The following is a 19,684-nucleotide window of genomic DNA, read 5'->3' as shown; positions in this document are numbered from 1 at the left end:
ATGTCTTCGAAAACAAGACTTCTCCCTATTCTGCCTAGTGACACAGCACTGATCGTCTGCTCCCTCTCATCGGGAGCAGTGATCAGTGACGTGTCACAGTAAGCCACGCCCCCTAGCAGTTAGAATCACTCCCTAGAACACACTTAACCCTTTCAACACCCCCGTACTGGTTAACCCCTTCACTGCCAGTCACATTTACACCGTCATTTTTATAGCACTGATCGCTGTATAAATGTGAATGGTCCCAAAATAGCGCCAAAAGTCTCCAATGTGTCCACCATAATGTCGCAGTCACGATAAAAATCGCAGATCGCGGCCATAACAAGTAAGAAAGAAAAACTATAAAAAAAATGCCATAAACTATTCATATTTTGTAGACGATGTAACTTTTGTGCAAACCAATCAATATATACGCTTATTGCAATTTTTTGACCAAAAATATGTAGAAGAATACGTATCGGCCTAAAATGAGGAGAAAAAAAAAAAATCGCTTTTTTTTTTTTTTTAATTATATTTATTAATTATAGCAAAAAAAGTACAAAATATAGCTTTTTCTTCATAATTGTCACTCTATTTTAAAGAGCAAAAAATAAAAACAGCAGACGTGATCAAATACCACTAAAAGAAAGCTCTATTTGTGGGGAAAAAAAAGGACGTAAATTTGGTAGCCATGTCGCATGACTGCGCAATTGTCAGTTAAAGCGACGCAGTGCCGAATCGCAAAGAGTGGCTCGGTCATTTGGCAGCCAAATGGTCCGGGCTGAAGTGGTTAACATGTGGCAGTATCCCTAAATATTCTACATGTTAAAGAAACCTTGCAGTAAAATGCAATGGTTTTCTAGGTCCAGACCCCCACCCCCTGTACAAATCTCTGCCTGATGATATTTCAATCAGTTGAGCCGATATCAAAGTGACAGAGAGATGAGCTCATCACTGTGCTGCTTCTCCTTTCACTGTCCAGTGAATGCTGACGCAGGTCCATGGTGGGTTGAATGATGCTGGCCATCAGACTAAGGGCATCTAGCAGTGGGACAAAGTATTTGGGGGAAATCTCTGAACTGAAAAGGGAATATTGCAGAAAACACTGGTTATTTTATTTTTTTACTTGTTTATTTTGCTAGGAGTTCTGCTTAAGTTACTTGGGCTTTAGCGTCTCGCACACTTTAAATGTGCTTTATTAGAATTTATGATCCTTGTACTTTGAGAGACTTGTCCTTTTTTTTCAATATTTATGAAATCTTACTATAGTGTCTCTTGGTATATCCCTATGGGCATTATATGACCTTTGTACTCTATGTACCCTTTCAAAATGCATCGGCGCTGTAATTTCACGTTTTAAGGCCATATTGAATGTTTCACGTATCGCATCTCCTAGATCTGCGTCTTTAACCTCTTCAGGGAGCCCTCTCACACGGAGGTTTTTCCTTCTGCTATGGTTCTCTTGATCCTCAAGTTTATACCGAGCATTTCTTATCTCTACCCAATCCATATCGGCTCTTTCTCTTAATTCTGATATCACACTTTTATGTTATTCTATTCCTTCCACTCTTTGTAGTACACTCTGTATATCTCTTCCTGTTGCCCCCATTTCACTCTTAATTGTTCGCTTTAGACGGGATATCATATCTGTCATATACGTCATATCTTGCTTTGTTGGAGGGGCCTGTAAGCCTTCAAGGGGTATTTCATTTTATTGTTGTTTCTCAGGTGTCTTCTGATCCTTACTCAGACCTTTTATTTCTGTTATTTTCTTAGTACTTTACTTTTATTTTTACCTATTCCTGGGGACCCCCTATCCAGCTGATCCATATGTACATGCCCCTTATTTTTTGCAGGTGTCATTATCTCAGGTTCCACTTTCTTTTTTTTTTTTGAAAAATATTTTTATTGGAGATTTTTATACACATTAAACATCACATTTTAGACAAGACTAGACACAGACAGCTCAACATCATACGACTCTTAAGGAGAGGTAGTTGGTACAACAGAGGGATAATATCATCTACCGTGCAAACATGTTAAATAGGCTGAAACCTGCAGTGAACGGCATATAGATACAGGGGGGGAGAATGGGAAAAAGGAGGTGTCACATCTCGAACCCTCAACCCGCAGTCTCGGATTCTTCCACCCAGACCCGCCATACCTTATCAAATTTCAGCGGGCAACCGCGATTGGCATACGTGTCTTTGTATAAGGGTAAGCTGGCATTCACCAGGCGCCGCCACTGCGCAAGGGACGGGGGCGAGGGCTTCTTCCAATGCATAGCTATGTTCTTGCGGGCATAAAAAAGCAACAGGCTCACCAGGGTACGTCTAGCTGAGGATCGGACAACATTCTCAATTATGCCCAGGAGGCATACCTCCATAGTGAAAGGAAGTGATGTGCCAGCAATCCTGTTGGTCAGTTCCAGCACAGCCTCCCAATAGTGCATCACCTCTGGGCACCGCCAGAAAATATGGGGGAAGTCGCCCGGGGAGGCGTCGCAGCGCCAGCACTTCTGTGAGTGTGAAGGGTTCATCTTGTGTAACCTGTAGGGGGTGAAGTATGCTCTATGCACTATTTTGTATTGGACCAATCTATCACGAACAGACACCAACGTAGTGAAGGGAAGGTCCCATATGTCATCCCAGTCGTCCGTATCTAGCGTGGGGATGTCCCTCTGCCACCCGGCTCGCAGCCCGTCCAGGGGAGGGAGGGACACAAAGAGTAGGTAGGAGTATAGGTGTGATGTGGGCTTTACGCAACAATTAAATCTGAGTGTCCTCTCCAGCTCCGACTGGGCCACGATACAGGAGGACGAAGGGAACTGCGCCGAAAAAGCATGTGAAAGTTGGAGGTACCTGAAATAGTAGTGAGTGGGCAGGTTGAACTCAGATGAGAGCTCGGCAAAGGACTTCAACGTGTTCTGCGACACAATGTGGGAGATCAGTTTTACGCCGTGCTTCGACCACGCGAGGGGATCCAACAACCTATAGAGGTGATTCAGGGAGGGGTTTTTCCAGATTGGGGCGTTAGGTGAAATTTCAGTGGGCTTGCATTTTTCGATGGCTAGGCCGGTCCGCCATGCCCTCAGGGTGGTAAGCATGGAGGGAGTGAGAGAGTATGGCGCACGGGGGCCCCGAAACAGCAAGAGCTGGAGGGCCTCCAGCGAGCCAACCACCGACGCCTCGAGAGCAGTGGAAGTGTTGGTGCCATCCGGCCGCAGCCACCAGGCCGCCGTTACCAGTTGGGCGGCGAGGTAGTACTTGTAGCAATCAGGAAATGCCATCCCACCCTGCGTTCTCGGCCTCATTAAGGTGGATAGTTTGTACCTCGGCGGGGAGGACCCCCAGATAAAGGAAGAAAAGAGTTGGTTCAGTTTGGCAAAAAAGGCCCTAGGCACCCACTGCGGCGAATGACGAAAAAGATAAAGAAGTTTGGGAACTATTTTCATTTTAAGCAGGTTCACCCTCCCCCAGACCGATAGAGGGAGGTTGCCCCAGGCTTTAAACTTGGATTGGGCGTCCACCAGAACCGGAGTAAGATTAAGGGGGACAAAGTCAGAAGCCGAGGTTGAAATATGTACCCCCAAGTATTTGAACGTGTCCACCCAGCAAAGGGGGTTATCAGGGGGGGATGTGGATCTGGCCGCCTGGTCTATCGGGAACAGGAGAGATTTGGACCAGTTCACTTTGAGCCCGGTGACCGGGGCAAAGGTGTCCAGAACAGACAAAGCGCCTTGCAGAGAGGGGCCTGCGTCATTTAGGAAAAGCAACATATCGTCGGCGTATAGGGCCACCCTCTCCTCTAACATACCTACCCTGAGCCCCTTAATATGGAGGGATGTGCGAAGAGCCTCTGCCACAGGTTCGATGGCAAGGGCAAATAGGGCCGGGGAAAGGGGGCAGCCTTGCCTAGTACCACGAGAAAGCTGGAAGGGAACAGAAACTCCACCGCCCAAACGCACCGACGAAGTGGGGGCCCTGTAAATTACCTGCAGCCAAGTTATAAAAAGCAAGGGGAATCCCATCCGACGCAGGGTCTCCCATAGGAAGGGCCACTCGACCGTGTCGAAGGCCTTTTCCACGTCCAATGAGGCCACAGTCCTCGTTCCGGTGTTAAGGTGCTGGGTGTGAATGTTTGTAAAAAGCCTCCTAAGATTAACGTCCGTAGACCTTTTGGGCATGAACCCCGTCTGGTCAGAGTCTATCACCGTGGGCAGCATGGGGTATAGTCTAAGGGCTAGTAACTTAGTAAGCACTTTAAAGTCAGTGTTCAGTAGGGCAATGGGGCGGTAAGATGCACAGGAAGTAGGGTCTTTTGGAGGTTTGTAGATCAGTGTCAAGTGAGCATGATACATAGAAGCGGGGAGGCTGCCCTCAGCTAGGCATGTAGTGTAGAGCTGTGCCAATAAAGGGGCCAGGAGGCCCGCATGCGCTTTATAAAAGTCTAGAGGGAGACCATCTGGTCCGGGCGCTTTGCCCGGTGGGAAGGACTGGATGGCACTCTGAACCTCAAGAGCTGTGAATGGTTGCACTAGGGCCTCCCTCTCCTGATCGGAGAGCCAGCCCAGCACCAGGGGGTCAAGCAGGTCACCCAGTGTCTCAGGTCGGAAGCCAGCGGGCAACCCAGAAGAGTAGAGGGTCCTGTAGAAGTCATTGAAAGTCTGCAGTATGTCTCGAGGGGAGGACACAGTTCCCCCTCCCGGAGTCTGAAGGATAGATATGGTCGTGAGAGGCTGGTCGTGTTGGGCCATCATGGCCAGAAACCGGCCATTCCGGTCCCCCTGTTCAAAAGCCCTCTGTCTGCCCTTATGTAGTTCCAGACGCGTCGCCTCAGCTGTATGCAGGTGTAAGTCACGTTGGGCCGCCATCATCTGATCAAAATGATCCGACGAGGGGTCAGAGTTGTAGGTGGCAGTTCGGTCTGTAACCAGTTTCTCTAAGTCTCCCAGCTGCGCTGCCTGTTGCTTCTTGACACTAGCTATAGAGGAAATGTATTGCCCCCTTGTATATGCCTTAAAGGTGTCCCACACTACGTCCGGGGAGGCCGTACCGGCATTTTTCTCCCAAAATTCTGTCAGTAGGGGGGGTACAATAGTGGTCACTTCAGGGTGAGTGATCCACTGCGCGCCCAGCCTCCATAGTGCGGCACATCGCGAGGCCGGAGAGCGGAGCACCACCAACAGCGGGCTATGGTCCGACAGACCGCTAGGAAGATAGTCCGTCTCCAACACATCTGCTAACAGTGCAGGGTTGGAGAAGGCCAGATCTATCCTGGATGCGGTCTTGTAGGATGCTGAGTAACAGGAATATGCGCGCATATCTGGGTGCTTCCACCTCCAGACCTCCTCCAGGCCCACCGCCTGAGCCCAGGCCAGTAAGTCTGAACATCTTGACTTCGGTGGGGTAGGTCTGTCTAACTCATGGGACAAGATGGCATTGAAATCCCCCATCACCATAACCCTCCCAGGGCAGAAGGGCGTAATTTTGTCTAGTACTTCATATAGTAGGGCTGAGGAGAAGGGAGGGGGGATATACACATTAACAACAATGTACCTCTGTGACCACAACGTAAAAACAAGTATCACATATTTGCCCAGGGGATCCGTACGGACTTCAATGACACAGGGAAAATTCTTATGAACCAGGATAGTCACCCCCCTGGCATACGTAGAATACGTGGCATGTATCGCTCGCTGAACCCAAGGCTTTTTTAAGGTCAGGATCTTGCTGCCCATGAGGTGAGTTTCCTGGAGTAGGATGAGCTGTACAGGACGTGATTTCAAATATTGGAAGAGGGTGGCCCGCTTAAACTTGGAATTAAGTCCCCTGACATTCCAGGAAAGGATAGAGAATGAGTCAGTCGGGCGATCAGCCATTAGGCATGGGGGGTGAAGGGAAGACAGGATACCCATATGAGAGCAGCTCGGGACACCTCAGGAGCAGCAAGACACCGAGTACACTGCTTGACACATAAGCCAGTTTTGCACATTCCATCATCCTCATAGAGTAAAAGACATTGAGCATAACACATACAGTAAACATAGAAAATAACAAATTTCCCAGGCACTGGGTGCCTATCCGACTATATCCCATACCTCTAGCAACTGCCCGAGGGATGGGAATAGTTTTTCCCCAAAAAACAGTCAACCGTTAAGGGTGTAAATGGGCCCCTAAACTGGGGACCCTACACAGTATCCGCAGGGCTATCCTCTAACAGCGAGGGTCTGCGGTCAATGTTCATGCCCAGAGAGCCCAAATGGGACAGGGCGCAATAGTAGGTCCAAAAAACAATAAGTAAAAAAATAGAACAAAAATAAAAAGGGGACAAAACGAGCACTGGGGGGGGGGGGGGAGCGGCGCCTGCTCGTCACAGTTCCGTGGAGTCTAGGTGTTGCGCCGTCGTTTCTATGCGCTGGGTAACCAACTCTAAAGCAACAGAATGGGCAGATTCCAGGCCTGAGCAGGGCCCGGGGGGCCGAAGTGTGGGGGGAAGAGACCCCCGTTCCGGGAGGTAGCGGAAGGAGGACAGTCCATCAAAACGGGGGGGGAGAAAGTAAATAAATGAAATGATAAAGGGATGGAGCGATGGGGGGAATCGTATCTCAGTTCACTATGTAGAGAGAATGCCTCTGGAAGGGCAGATGCACATTCGCCCCCCTGTAGCAGCTGGAATTGGGATCAGGGACTGCATCAGCCATCTTGCAGCGAATGACATATGGTATAGTAGAAATAAAAAAAAAGATGGACAAATGTAAAAACAGCCAGCACTGACAAAATGAAAGCAAAACAGGAACAAAAAAAAGGGGGGGGGGAGAGCTGATCTCCATCTGAAACTCCAACGCTGTAGCCCACCACCAAGGATACCATCAAGGCGGGAGGTAGAGAAAGGGGTAACCCAGGGATAATCAGAAAACTGGTATCGATACTTGCCACGAGGTATGTTTCATCAGCGGGTCTCCAGCCAGGACATAGCCGCCTCCGGATCCGTAAAGAAGCGTGTGCGATCCCCGTCTATCACCCGTAACTTGCTGGGGTACAGCAGGCTGAACTTGAGGCCTTGGTCACGCAGGGTCCTTCTCACCTCAGTGAAAGAGCGGCGTTGGCATTGCACCTCAGGTGAGTAGTCCGGGAAAAGCATGATCCTGGCTCCTTCAAACATCAAATCCCTCTTCTCCCTGGCAGCCGCCAGGATTCGATCTCTGTCACGGTAATTGAGTAGGCGGAGCAGGAAAGGCCGCGGAGGGGCCCCGGGGACCGGAGGCTTGGGAGGAACTCTGTGTGCCCGTTCAACCACAAACGTAGGTGGCATAGCTGGTAGGCCCAAGAGGGAGATGAGGAAGGTTTCAGTGAACTCAGCAGGCTTGGGGCCCTCCGCCCGCTCCGGGAGGCCCAGGATCCTGATATTGTTTCTCCGGAGCCTATTCTCGGTGTCTATGGACTTTTCCTGAAGGGCTCTTACTTGTATCTGCAGGGCATGAAGATCTCTGGAGTCTGCCCTGGTAGAATCCTCAAGCTGCGAAATGCGGCCCTCCGCCTCGGCGAACCGGGCCCTAAATTTGTCCATGTCATGCCTAATGAGGCTCACATCTGCCACTAGGTGATCGATCTTCACCATCACCGAATCCCGGCCCTCCTTGATGGCTGCCAGGAGTTCAGCATGAGAGGCGGCTTGCGATGCCGACGGATTAGGCAAGGCTGGGAAGTCGACAGACATCTCTGTGGCTGAAAGCCTCGTGGGTAAGATGGCCGCTGCCGCCCGCGCTCCAGGCGTTGAAGACGAACGGAGCTTACCCGGCGACAGCGGAGGGGCTCTCGGGGTAGCTGGTGCCTTCTTTCGCCCCAGGGTGCCTGTCAAGCGGGTAGTGGAAGCAGGAATCTGCGCTGGAAGTCAATCAGGATGAGGGTAAGAGCGGAGCCCAGCTAACACACGTCTGCTCCCGTTCACATCGCGGCCACGCCCCCCCAGGTTCCACTTTCTTACTAGGACTCTCACCCCTTTGATCTGGGCCTTCGACTACCAGATAAGGCTTTATTGTATTTCGACTTGTGCCCTCACCCTGAGTCACTTTAGGGGCCTTTTTTACCATTTTCCCTTAGGTTATGTAAAATAGCACAGGTCCTTAGATCCAGCAGGTAATATAGTTCTTATAGTTTTCAGGTAACAATCTTCTAGAACCTTAACCGCTTGCCGACCAGCCGCCGTAAAAAAAGGTCGGCTCTGCTTGGCGAGATCACGTAATATTACGTCATCTCGCCGAGCAGCCAATAGGGGCGCGCTCCTGGTCCTGTCAGGGGGAGAAATGCCTGACCGTCTGTTCATACAATGTATGAACAGCGATCAGTCATTTCCCCAAGTCAGTCCACCCCCCCTTCAGTTAGAACACACCCAGGTAACATACTTAACCCCTTCCTCACCCCCTAGTGTTAACCCCTTCCCATCCAGTGGAATTTTTATAGTAATCAATGCATTTTTATAGCACTGATCGCTATAAAAATGGCAATGGTCCCAAAAATGTGTCAAAAAGTGTCCGCCATAATGACGCAGTACCGATAAAAAACGCTGATCGCCGCCATTACTAGTAAAAAAAAAAATATTAATAATAATGCCATAAAACTATCCCCTATTTTGTAAACACTATAAAATTTGCGCAAAAACAATCAATAAACGCTTATTGCAATCTTTTTTTACGAAAAATATGTAGAAGAATACGTATCGGCATAAACTGAGGAAAAAAAAAAAAATTTTTATATATTTTTGGGGGATATTTATTACAGCAAAAAGTAAAAAATATAAAAAAAAATCAAAATTGTCGCTCTATTTTTGTTTATAGTGCAAAAACTAAAAACCACAGAGGTGATCAAATACCACCAAAAGAAAGCTCTATTTGTGGGGGAAAAAAAAACGGAGTTAGGCTTACCGGTAACTCTGTTTCTAGGAGTCTTCCAGGACAGCCTCTTGAGACCTTGGGCTCCTCCCTCCGGGACAGGAAACACGTACACCCTTTTCTTTAAAGGGCAGTCCTCCAGGTCTCCTCCTCAGTTTGCCTGAGAAATAACAGAAGACTCTGAAAGACACAATCTACACATCGTTAGATCATTACCACACTACCAGTTCCTAAATTGACACCGGGTGGGAAAAACTCCGGCTGTCCTGGAAGACTCCTAGAAACAGAGTTACCGGTAAGCCTAACTCCGGTTTTTCTCTAGTCGTCTTCCAGGACAGCCTCTTGAGATGATAAGCAAGAAACTTACTCTTTTTTAGGGTGGGACCACTGTCTGTAGGACCCTTCGTCCGAAGGCCTGATCTTTATCTGACATAAGGTCCAACCGATAATGTCTTGCAAAGGTTGAATAAGATGTCCAGGCTGCCGCCTTACAGATCTCTTCCGGGGAAGCTCCGGCTCTCTCTGCCCAAGAAACTGCAACTGCCCGGGTAGAGTGGGCTTTGACCATCGGTGGTTCTTTACCCCCTATCTGATAAGCCTCAGTAATTTCCATCCTCAGCCATCTGGCTATAGAGGATTTAGACGTCCCGTAACCTTTACGGGTACCAGAAAAATTAACAAAAAGGGAATCACTAAGTCTAAACTGCTTAGTGGCCTCTAAATAAAATAAAATATTTCTTTTAACGTCCAGTAGGGACAACAATTCCCCCTCATCATTCTCTGACGAGGAATGCAGAGTTGGTAGGATAATATCCTGAGTTCTGTGGAAGGTCGATGCCACTTTTGGCAAATAATTTGGGTCCGTCCTAAGAATGACCCTATCATCCAAAACCTTCAGGAAGGGCTCTCTAATAGAGAGGGCCTGAAGATCACTAACTCTCCTAGCCGAGGTTATGGCGACTAGGAATGCTGTCTTTAATGTCACATGCTTCAGAGAAGATTCCTCCAGCGGCTCAAAAGGTTTGTTGGTGAGAGCTTTTAGTACCAGCGAGAGATCCCACGTAGGGCATGCTTTAACCCTAACGGGCTTGGATCTTGCCAGGCTTTTGAAAACGTTTCTAACAAAGCGATCTTGCTGAAGGGGAGTCTCCAAAAAAATGCTTAAGGCCGCAGCCTGTACCTTGAGGGTGCTTATGGATAAGCCCAGTTCTACCCCAGCTTGCAGAAAATCCAGCACTGCTGGAATATTAGTTTGGAAAGACCCTTGCTCCAACCTCCAGGAATTGAACTTTTTCCAGATCTTGGAGTAGATAGCCCTTGTCACTGGCTTGCGACATTCCAGTAGGGTTTTCACTACCCTATCTGAAAAGCCACGGGCTTTTAAGAGTTGTTCCTCAGAAACCAAACAGTTAATTTCATACTCTTTATCCGAGGGTGAAGAACCGGACCTATGGACATTAGGTCCTCTCTTTCCGGAAGTGACCAAGGTGGATATAGAGCCAGTCTCTTTAGGCTGGTGAACCAAGGCCGCTTCGGCCAAAATGGCGTGACCAGAATCAGGTCCGTGCATTCCCTGATAAACTTTTGAATTACCCTGGGAATTAATCTCACTGGGGGAAAGGCATATGCTAGGTTGAAATGCCAGGGATGAGCGAAGGCATCTATGCCCTTCGACCTGTCCTGATGGTGGATAGAGAAGAACACTGGAACTTTCTTGTTCCCTTCTGCTGCGAATAGGTCCACTTCTGGTAATCCCCAGAGAGACACTATTTGCTCGAACACAACCTGGTTCAGACACCACTCGTCCTGATTTATCGACTGTCTGCTGAGAAAGTCGGCCAGGGTATTTAGAGATCCCTTCAAGTGGACTGCCGAAAGGTATATCAAATTCTTCTCTGCCCAGCTTAGAATTTGTGTCGCCGTGGCCTGAAGGGCTGGACTTCTTGTGCCCCCTTGTTTGTTTAGGTAGGCTACCGTAGACGCATTGTCTGTTCTTACTTGTAGGTGTTGTCCTACTAGGCGACTCCCGAAAGTCTGTATGGCTCTTAGGACGGCCAACAGCTCCTTTTGGTTTGATGACTTTAGGACTTCTGAAGAGGACCATTGTCCCTGGGTCCAAGTCTCCTCTAAGTGGGCTCCCCAACCCTTTCCGCTGGCGTCGGTGGTCAGCACCAGAGCAGTTGGGGGTTGCCATGAGAGCCCTCCCTCTAGGTTCTTTTTGGACCGCCACCACCACAGATCTCTTTTGATTCTGTCTGGGATAGGCATTGGAAGGTCCAACCCCTCCTTCCTGCCATTCCAATGTTTGAGCATAAGCCCCTGTAGGGGGCGTAGGTGGAACCGGGCCCAGGGCACCGCTGGGCCATAAAGCAATTTGGAAAGATAAGATTGGTCACTGAAAAAATCGACTCCATTCTGAAGCGCTTGTACCTGACAAACTTGTTCAGGGGGCGCAAATTCAATATCAGTCTGTATTTTCCTGAGGGTTTTTTCACCACGAACACGTGTGAATACACTCCTAGACCCTTTTCCGCTAGGGGAACCTCCACCAAGACTCTCTGGTCTAATAAGTCTCCTATGAGGAGGCTTAAGGCTTCCGCTTTCTCCCGATCTTTTGGTAGTTGGGTGATTAGAAGTAATGGAGGGGGAGGGGACAGGAATTCTAGTCTGTAACCGTTTTTTATTATATCCAACACAAAACGGACTGACTGTAGACTTTGTCCATTGCAGGAGGAACTCCCCCAGTCTTCCTCCCACGGGGACCTGAATGTCACTGGGTCTTGGGGGTAGCCTGAGGAGGGTTGAACAAGATTCCCCCTCGACCTCGTCCTTTCTGGTTAGCCCAGTGTTTTTTAGGACGGTTATCGTCTTTTTGGTTCTGCTTGAACCCTCGAAAAAAACTTTCTATTCCCATCTTTTTTCTTTCTCTCGGGAAAAGCTTTCTTTTTATCCTGCGTCCTTTCCAAAGCCTCTTGGAGGCCCGGACCAAACAAATGGTCCCCCGAAAAAGGCAAGCCGCAGAGTTTTAGTTTTGACGCTGCATCTCCGGTCCACGTCTTTAACCAGACTGACCTTCTGGCCGCATTAACCAGGGCAGCTGATCTAGCTGCCAGCTTCACTGATTCAGAAGAAGCATCAGCTAGAAAGCCTACAGCTTTCATAAGCAACGGGAAAGATTTTAAAATCTGTTGCCTAGAAGTACCCGCTGTAATGTGGGCTTGAAGCTGATTGAGCCAACATTCTAGATTCCTAGCCACGCACGTAGCCGCCAGAGCAGGTTTTAGTGCAATGGTGGAGGCATCCCATGCTCTTTTGAGTAGTATTTCACCCCTCTTGTCCATGGGATCCTTAAGACATCCAAGATCGTCAAAGGCCAGGTCGGTTCTTTTAGAGACCTTGGCTAGGGGTGCATCAAGCTTGGGGTTTTTGTTCCAGGGCTGTGATGCATTATCCTCAAAAGGGAATCTCCTTTTTAAATTCCCCGCAAAAAAGGGCCTTTTTTCTGGCTGCTCCCACTCCTGCAAGATAGCCTCTATTAGCGACTTGTGGACAGGGAAGACCTTGGTCTTTTGAGCACCGCACCCTTGGTATAACTGGTCGTGCTTTGATAACTGGACCGGTTCCTCTCGGATCTCTAAGGTTTCGTAGATAGCATTAAGCAATTCTCCTACGTCCTCTAGAGATAACTTATATCTTGTCCCCCTGGAGGAATCTTCCTCTACCTCTGAGCCCGATGCTGAGTCCATCTGGGAAGAGGCTTGGGACCGTGTGGACCCACCAGCCTCCTCTTCCTCCTGCTCAAACACTCCGGGAGTGGCTACCAAGGATGGTGCACTAGAGGCTTTATAAATTGGGGATGGCATTTGCACCCTATCCATCATCCCCCTAAAGGAGCTGAAGGTGGATGCCAATTCGTCCCTGACAGATGTCAAAACTTTATGACATTCAGCAGTGGAGTCGTCTTTAACTAAACTGGCGATGCACTCAGCACATAGAGGCTTTTTCCAGCTAGAGCCTAACTTCTCCCCACACACAGCGCACTTTCTTTTTGGGGCCTGGACTGCTGTCTTGTCCTGAGCTTTGACCTGCAAGCAAACACATAGCCAAGCACATTCGTCAAAAACAGCCCCTATGACCACACACCACTGTGAGATAGTCAGAAAACAAGTGCGGGGGAGTCCCTCCACCAAAGTTCCCCACCCAGGGAGGGAGAAGTGATAGTGGTCTGCTTCCAGACCTAATCCCCCAGAGTAAGGCAGAACGGCCTCGCCCCCTTACCTGGGAGATGCCGGAGCCGGTGGACCCGGAGTCTGTAGCCCTCGCTTCCTCCATCAGTCCCCGTGTTGTAAACAGCGCTGCTGCCGTGTAACACGCCGCTCCGGAGCCTTCGTTCCTCTGCTGCGCCTGTTGACGGACGGGACCACATCCGTCGGCGCCCCTTGATGACTCGTTCCTCTGACGCACTTCCGCCCGAGGAACGAATCCGCCCCGCCCCTCAGCGCCGCTCCGGAAGAGGAAGTAAGTGCCGAGCGGCATGGCTAAGCCAGCGTCACTCGCCGCCGCCATGCTGAGTCCCCTGCTGTGGAAAATCCACGCTACCGAGGTCAGGTACTGGGGATAGGGGGGAGGATTTTAAGCCCCAAGGGTCCCCGCTCTCCCCGAGCGTAAAGGACAGCAGCAGGAACTTGGTGACCTCCTCTTCCGACCAGGAACAGAGGGGTGCCAAGGCAGAGAGGGAAGTCCAGCATTTTCTAGTCCCTTAACGTGCTCCTTCCCTTCTGGCAGGAAACACAAATAACTGAGGAGGAGACCTAGAGGACTGCCCTTTAAAGAAAAGGGTGTACGTGTTTCCTGTCCCGGAGGGAGGAGCCCAAGGTCTCAAGAGGCTGTCCTGGAAGACGACTAGAGAAAATTACGCCAATTTTGTTTGGGAGCCACGTCGCACGACCGCGCAATTGTCAGTTAAAGCGACGCAGTGCCTGGTCTTTGACCAGCAATATGGTTCGGGGCTGAAGTGGTTAAAGATATTCAACCTGGAGCTATTTTTTACCATAAGCGCCCCCCCCTCCTATGTTCAGGACTATACCCCCTGATTTCCCAGACTCTGGATCCCAGAGAGACAGAGACACCAAAAGGCAAGCCAGTGCACTGAGCGTTTCAAGTCCAAAATACCAAGATGGCAAATATCATATAGCCTTGACTCTTTAGTTAGCTATCCGCTTATTATGTTCTTACTTATATCCTCCGGCCTTTTTTTTTCCTTATCCCATATGTCTCCTTCAGGGGCAGACAAAGAAAACCAGTCCAAAAATTAGGGCCCCGTAGATGTTAGCGTTCACCTCAGCTGAATACTGTGCCCCAGGTAACGGTGCCCAGATATTTTATGGGTGACAGGAGCCACTGGCTCTCTCTTGATGTTGATTTCTTCAATAGCAACCCTAGCACCCCAGCCTTATTCTTACTCCGAATTTGCACGTACTTTGCAAAAGATACTGATAGGGGAGCCCAAAGGTAAGTCAAGGAGTAAGATCAAATGTCTTTCAACCCGAAGGTACAGATATTTTTTAAACAGGTATTATAACCTATAAGGCCAATCCCCTTTTAGAGTCTCTAGAGTACCGTTCATATTTTTAAATATAATATTTGTCTCCTTTTCTTGTTATTTATGTTTCAATAAACAGATGACATACGCTGTATGTATTCACATCTCATCACTCAGTTTGAGGTTTTGAGAAGGCTGGGGGGATGGATAGGCAGGATTTACAATTATCTTACCCCGATACAGTCCGGATCACCCCCGAATCTCTCCTCCTTACGAGTAGGGTGACCACATTTCCAAACTACCATTCAGAGACACTCTCCCTTCCCAAAAATCAGCTTGTGCTGTAACGAATCACAGCACAGTGATTGGACACAAGAGGCGGGATGTATGATTTCTCCAATCACAAGCAGGGGGCGGGATTGTGTTCCTCCAGGCATTCCCGGCCAGGACAAGTGCTGTCAGTGAGTAAAGCTGTGATGTGGCGTCCTTTTTTGGGGGCATCAGATTGGCCCGGGGGATGGCTGTGTCAGTTTCATTCCGGGACACTGTATTGTCCTGGAATGAATGTGCCCGGGACAGACCTGCAAAATGCGGGACTGTCCCAGGCAATCCGGGACACGTGGTCACCCTACTTACGAGGGATCCTTCCCTGAGTGCCATCTCCGATCAGCTAGCCGCCGTATAAATGCCTCCATTCCTTAGATGTCCCGTACACCCGTGCGTCTGCTGCAGTCTCCCAGGCGGTATTGCGGTATCGCGGTATCACGTGCGGCATCCCCTGGTGTCATGGCGGTAATCAGCCTCCGCCTCTGCCTTCTCTCCCATAGCGGCTTCTCCTTTCTCACCTGCCGCCTTACGGAGCACACTCGCAGCCCACAGCCGAGACCCGCAGTCCAGTCACTGTCTCACGGAAAGACCCAGGTAAAGCATACCCTTAGTTAACCAGGGCTATAGGCTTACTTCTGGGCAATCATCTCTCCTGATCCCCAGTCACCTGGAGGGATGCACAGAGCTAGCAGCCGCCAGCTGACCTACGGCGCCATGATGTAACTCCTCCCCTCGCCCCAAGATTTTAAATAAGAAGAGTCGTTTTTATAGGAAGAGCTCTACCAACATTGCATGTATACTTTAATGTTTGGGGTATATTGAGACCATTTTTGTTGTGTTTTTTGTGTTTTATGTAGGTGTGTTTTAGGTATTTATGAATTGTAATGTTGAAAAAGGCTAATAAAGAAACACTTGAAAAAGAAATTTATGATCCTACTTATACATTTCTGCTTGCTATAAAAAAAAGATGCAAATGACAAATTTTCCTGCATCATAACAGACCAGAGACTGCTGGATACAAACATCCCACTAATGCTGCTGCTAAACAGAGCTACGTATTAGCTCACCGAGCAAGGAACACAGCAGCTCTGTTCTTTATTGACGCCAATATAATAGACGAAGATTACTTTACTGAGTGCAGTGTATTTATTATGTGCAACATTGGAAAATTTTCAAAGTAGTATTAAACCTTCAGACAAGTTATCTCTTGCAAAAAAAGTGAAAATTGCTTCTAAAAGGGATTGTCAAGTCTCCAGGTTTTTCACCTTAATGCATTCTATGATAAACCTGTGTGCTGCAGCTGCCCCAGAGCCCGGCCGTTCCAGCGATGTGTACGAGCCAGAAGGTCCAAGCGCTGTCTCCATCCTCATTGGATAGATTAATAGCAGTGGGAGCAATTGGATTACACCCGCTACTGTCAATCAAATCCAGTGACGCGGGGGGTGGGGCTGAGTCCTGCTGTCTGTGTCAATAGACATAGCAGCGGGACTCGTGAGCGTGCCAGCTTGGGTGCCCCCATGGAATGCAGCGTTCCGTGGGGGCACTCGAGGGGAGGAGCCAGGAGCGCAGCCGGGGCACCCCAGAAGTGGAGGATCGGGGCCACTCTATGCAAAACCCTTTCACAGAGCAGGTAAGTATAACATGTTTGTTATTTAAAATAAATAATTGAGCCTTTAGGCCCCTTTCACACGATCGGACGGCGGACCTGAACAGCCACTCCATGCATCTCTATGGAGCGTTGGATGTCAGCGGAGACATGTCCGCTGACATCCGATACGCTAAAAACAGACGTATGAGGATACGTCCCCATCCATCCATGGTGGATCGGATCGGATGAGATCTGATGAAAATGGACATGCTGTCCGTTTTCATCAGCGGCGCCCCCAAAAAGCCCCTCCCCGCTCAGTGAGAGGAGCTTGTCATCTGCCAACATGCTGGAAGGGAGGGTGATAACATACTGGAAGGCTGGAAGGGAGGGTAACAACATGCTGGAAGGGAGGGTGACATGCTGGAAGGGAGAAGTGAGGATGACAACGTGCTGGAAGGCTGAAAGGGAGGGCGACAACATGCTGGAAGGGAGAAGGGAGGGCGACAACATGCTGGAAGGGAGAAGGGAGGGTGACAACATGCTGGAAGGGAGAAGGGAGGGCGACAACATGCTGGAAGGGAGAAGGGAGGGCGACAACATGCTGGAAGGGAGAAGGGAGGGTGACAACATGCTGGAAGGGAGAAGGGAGGGTGACAACATGCTAGAAGGGAGGGCGACAACATGCTGGAAGGGAGAAGGGAGGGCGACAACATGCGAGAAGGGAGGGCGACAACATGCTGGAAGGGAGAAGGGAGGGTGACAACATGCTGGAAGGGAGAAGGGAGGGTGACAACATGCTGGAAGGGAGGGTGACAACATGCTGGAAGGGAGAAGGGAGGGTGACAACATGCTGGAAGGGAGGGTGACAACATGCTGGAAGGGAGGGTGACAACATGCTGGAAGGGAGGGTGACAACATGCTGGAAGGGAGAAGGGAGGGTAACAACGTGCTGGAAGGGAGGGTGACATGCTGGAAGGGAGGGTAACAAAATGATGGAAGGGAGAAGGGAGGGTGACAACATGCTGGAAGGGAGAAGGGAGGGTGACAACATGCTGGAAGGGAGAAGGGAGGGTGACAACATGCTGGAAGGGAGGGTAACAACATGCTGGAAGGGAGGGTAACAACATGCTGGAAGGGAGAAGGGAGGGTGATAACATGCTGGAAGGGAGAAGGGAGGGTGACAACATGCTGGAAGGGAGAAGGGAGGGTGACAACATGCTGGAAGGGAGGGTAACAACATGCTGGAAGGAAGAAGGGAGGGTGACAACATTCTGGAAGGGAGAAGGGAGGGTGACAACATGCTGGAAGGGAGGGTAACAACATGCTGGAAGGGAGGGTGATAACATGCTGGAAGGGAGAAGGGAGGGAGATAACATGCTGGAAGGGAGGGTAACAACATGCTGGAAGGGAGAAGGGAGGGTGACAACATGCTGGAAGGGAGAAGGGAGGGTGACAACATTCTGGAAGGGAGAAGGGAGGGAGATAACATGCTGGAAGGGAGGGTAACAACATGCTGGAAGGGAGAAGGGAGGGAGATAACATGCTGGAAGGGAGGGTAACAACATGCTGGAAGGGAGAAGGGAGGGTGACAACATGCTGGAAGGGAGAAGGGAGGGTGACAACATGCTGGAAGGGAGAAGAGAGGGTGACAACATGCTGGAAGGGAGAAGGGAGGGTGACAACATGCTGGAAGGGAGAAGAGAGGGTGACAACATGCTGGAAGGGAGAAGAGAGGGTGACAACATGCTGGAAGGGAGAAGGGAGGGTGACAACATGCTGGAAGGGAGAAGGGAGGGTGACAACATGCTGGAAGGGAGAAGAGAGGGTGACAACATGCTGGAAGGGAGAAGGGAGGGTGACAACATGCTGGAAGGGAGAAGAGAGGGTGACAACATGCTGGAAGGGAGAAGGGAGGGCAACAACGTGCTGGAAGGAACGGTGACAACATGCTGGAAGGAAAGGTGACAACATGCTGGCAGAGTGGGGGAGGGCTCTGTGCAGTGATGAGATGACCTCATGTCTTTGTATGGGGCTCTGTGTGAGAATGCTGCCAGCACATAGTGTCTTCCTGTAACACCCCATAGACGCCATAAATACACAATACATGGCGGCCCGGTACAGTGCATAAGGGTGGGGGGTGCGGTGTACAGTACCTTGGTGGTCCTGATGTGCTCCATCCGTGCTGTGTTGTGGAGATGATGGGCGGGGTAGGGAGAGGCTCCTCCTATCTTCCTGCCGCTGTATCTGGGAGACACTTCCTGCTCTATGACAGCACACTACATGCCCGGACTGCGCCGCCGCAGCCGTCGACACTGTGTCAGGCGCCACCCCGAGGTCACCTGGAGAACTGCACATCATTTCTCTTCCTATATAGAAGGTGGGATGTGCGGAGTGATCTCCCCAAAATCATGATAAATATTTAGCTCCGACCTCTAATGGCACCCGCTGTGTGCTCACCCTCTTCACATCGTCCAGAAGAATAAGAATATTAATGTTTTACCGCTAATAAATCTTATACATTACAACCCTATTCTCTGATTGGCTGTAAACTATTTCAGCTTCTCTATGTCATCATGACCTCAACTGATTTATTTGCATCCTATAACCCATTTGCATCCATTACTCAATAAGCACTGGCTTTTTATACTAGTTACTTCCATGGGATACTATGCGATTTCCGATGCGTGCATGTACATACATGAGTTCTCCTTTTTTGTATGCCATTGTCTTTTGTGTATATATATATAAATACTCATGTTCAACGCTTTGTTTATATGCCAATGAAACTATTTTATATTTCTCCTACCACGTGTCTTGTGCCTCACTCAAAGTCCCAAAAACCCCTTTCTTATTTCGGATTTAGGGATGGAGATGTATGTTATCATGCAGATGTTATCATGCACCTCATTTAACCACTTGCCGACCGCCGCACACCGATGTACGTCCGCAGAATGGCACGGCTGCGCATATTGGCGTACAGGTACGTCCCCTTTAACCACTTAAGAACCGGACCAATATGCTGCCTAAAGACCCAAGGTGTTTTTACAGTTCAGGACTGTGTCGCTTTAACAGACAATTGCGCGGTCGTGCGACGTGGCTCCCAAACAAAATTGGCATCCTTTTTTCCCCACAAATAGAGCTTTCTTTTGGTGGTATTTGATCACCTCTGCGGTTTTTATTTTTTGCGCTATAAACAAAAATAGAGCGACAATTTTGAAAAAAATGCAATATTTTTTACTTTTTGCTATAATAAATATCCCCCAAAAACATATATAAATTTTTTTTTCCTCAGTTTAGGCCGATACGTATTCTTCTACCTATTTTTGGTAAAAAAAATCGCAATAAGCGTTTATCGATT

General features: G+C 49.2%; 1 protein-coding gene across 1 annotated transcript in view; it reads right to left on the bottom strand.

Moving 5' to 3' along the window:
- MTMR6 (myotubularin related protein 6) overlaps positions 1-18,596 on the bottom strand; it is a 96,936-nt gene extending 78,340 nt beyond the window's left edge. The window contains exon 1 of the mRNA XM_040340504.1: positions 18,480-18,596. Coding sequence (XP_040196438.1) covers positions 18,480-18,503 — 24 coding nt within the window. The 5' untranslated portion in view covers positions 18,504-18,596. The remainder of the gene's footprint in view (positions 1-18,479) is intronic.
- Between the last annotated feature and the right edge of the window lie 1,088 nt (positions 18,597-19,684).

The sequence above is a fragment of the Rana temporaria genome, chromosome 2, assembly GCF_905171775.1.
Source record: "Rana temporaria chromosome 2, aRanTem1.1, whole genome shotgun sequence".
NCBI classification, from domain to species: domain Eukaryota; kingdom Metazoa; phylum Chordata; class Amphibia; order Anura; family Ranidae; genus Rana; species Rana temporaria.
Note: the sequence above shows the minus strand (reverse complement) of the source record. Positions and strands in the feature narration are given on the sequence as shown.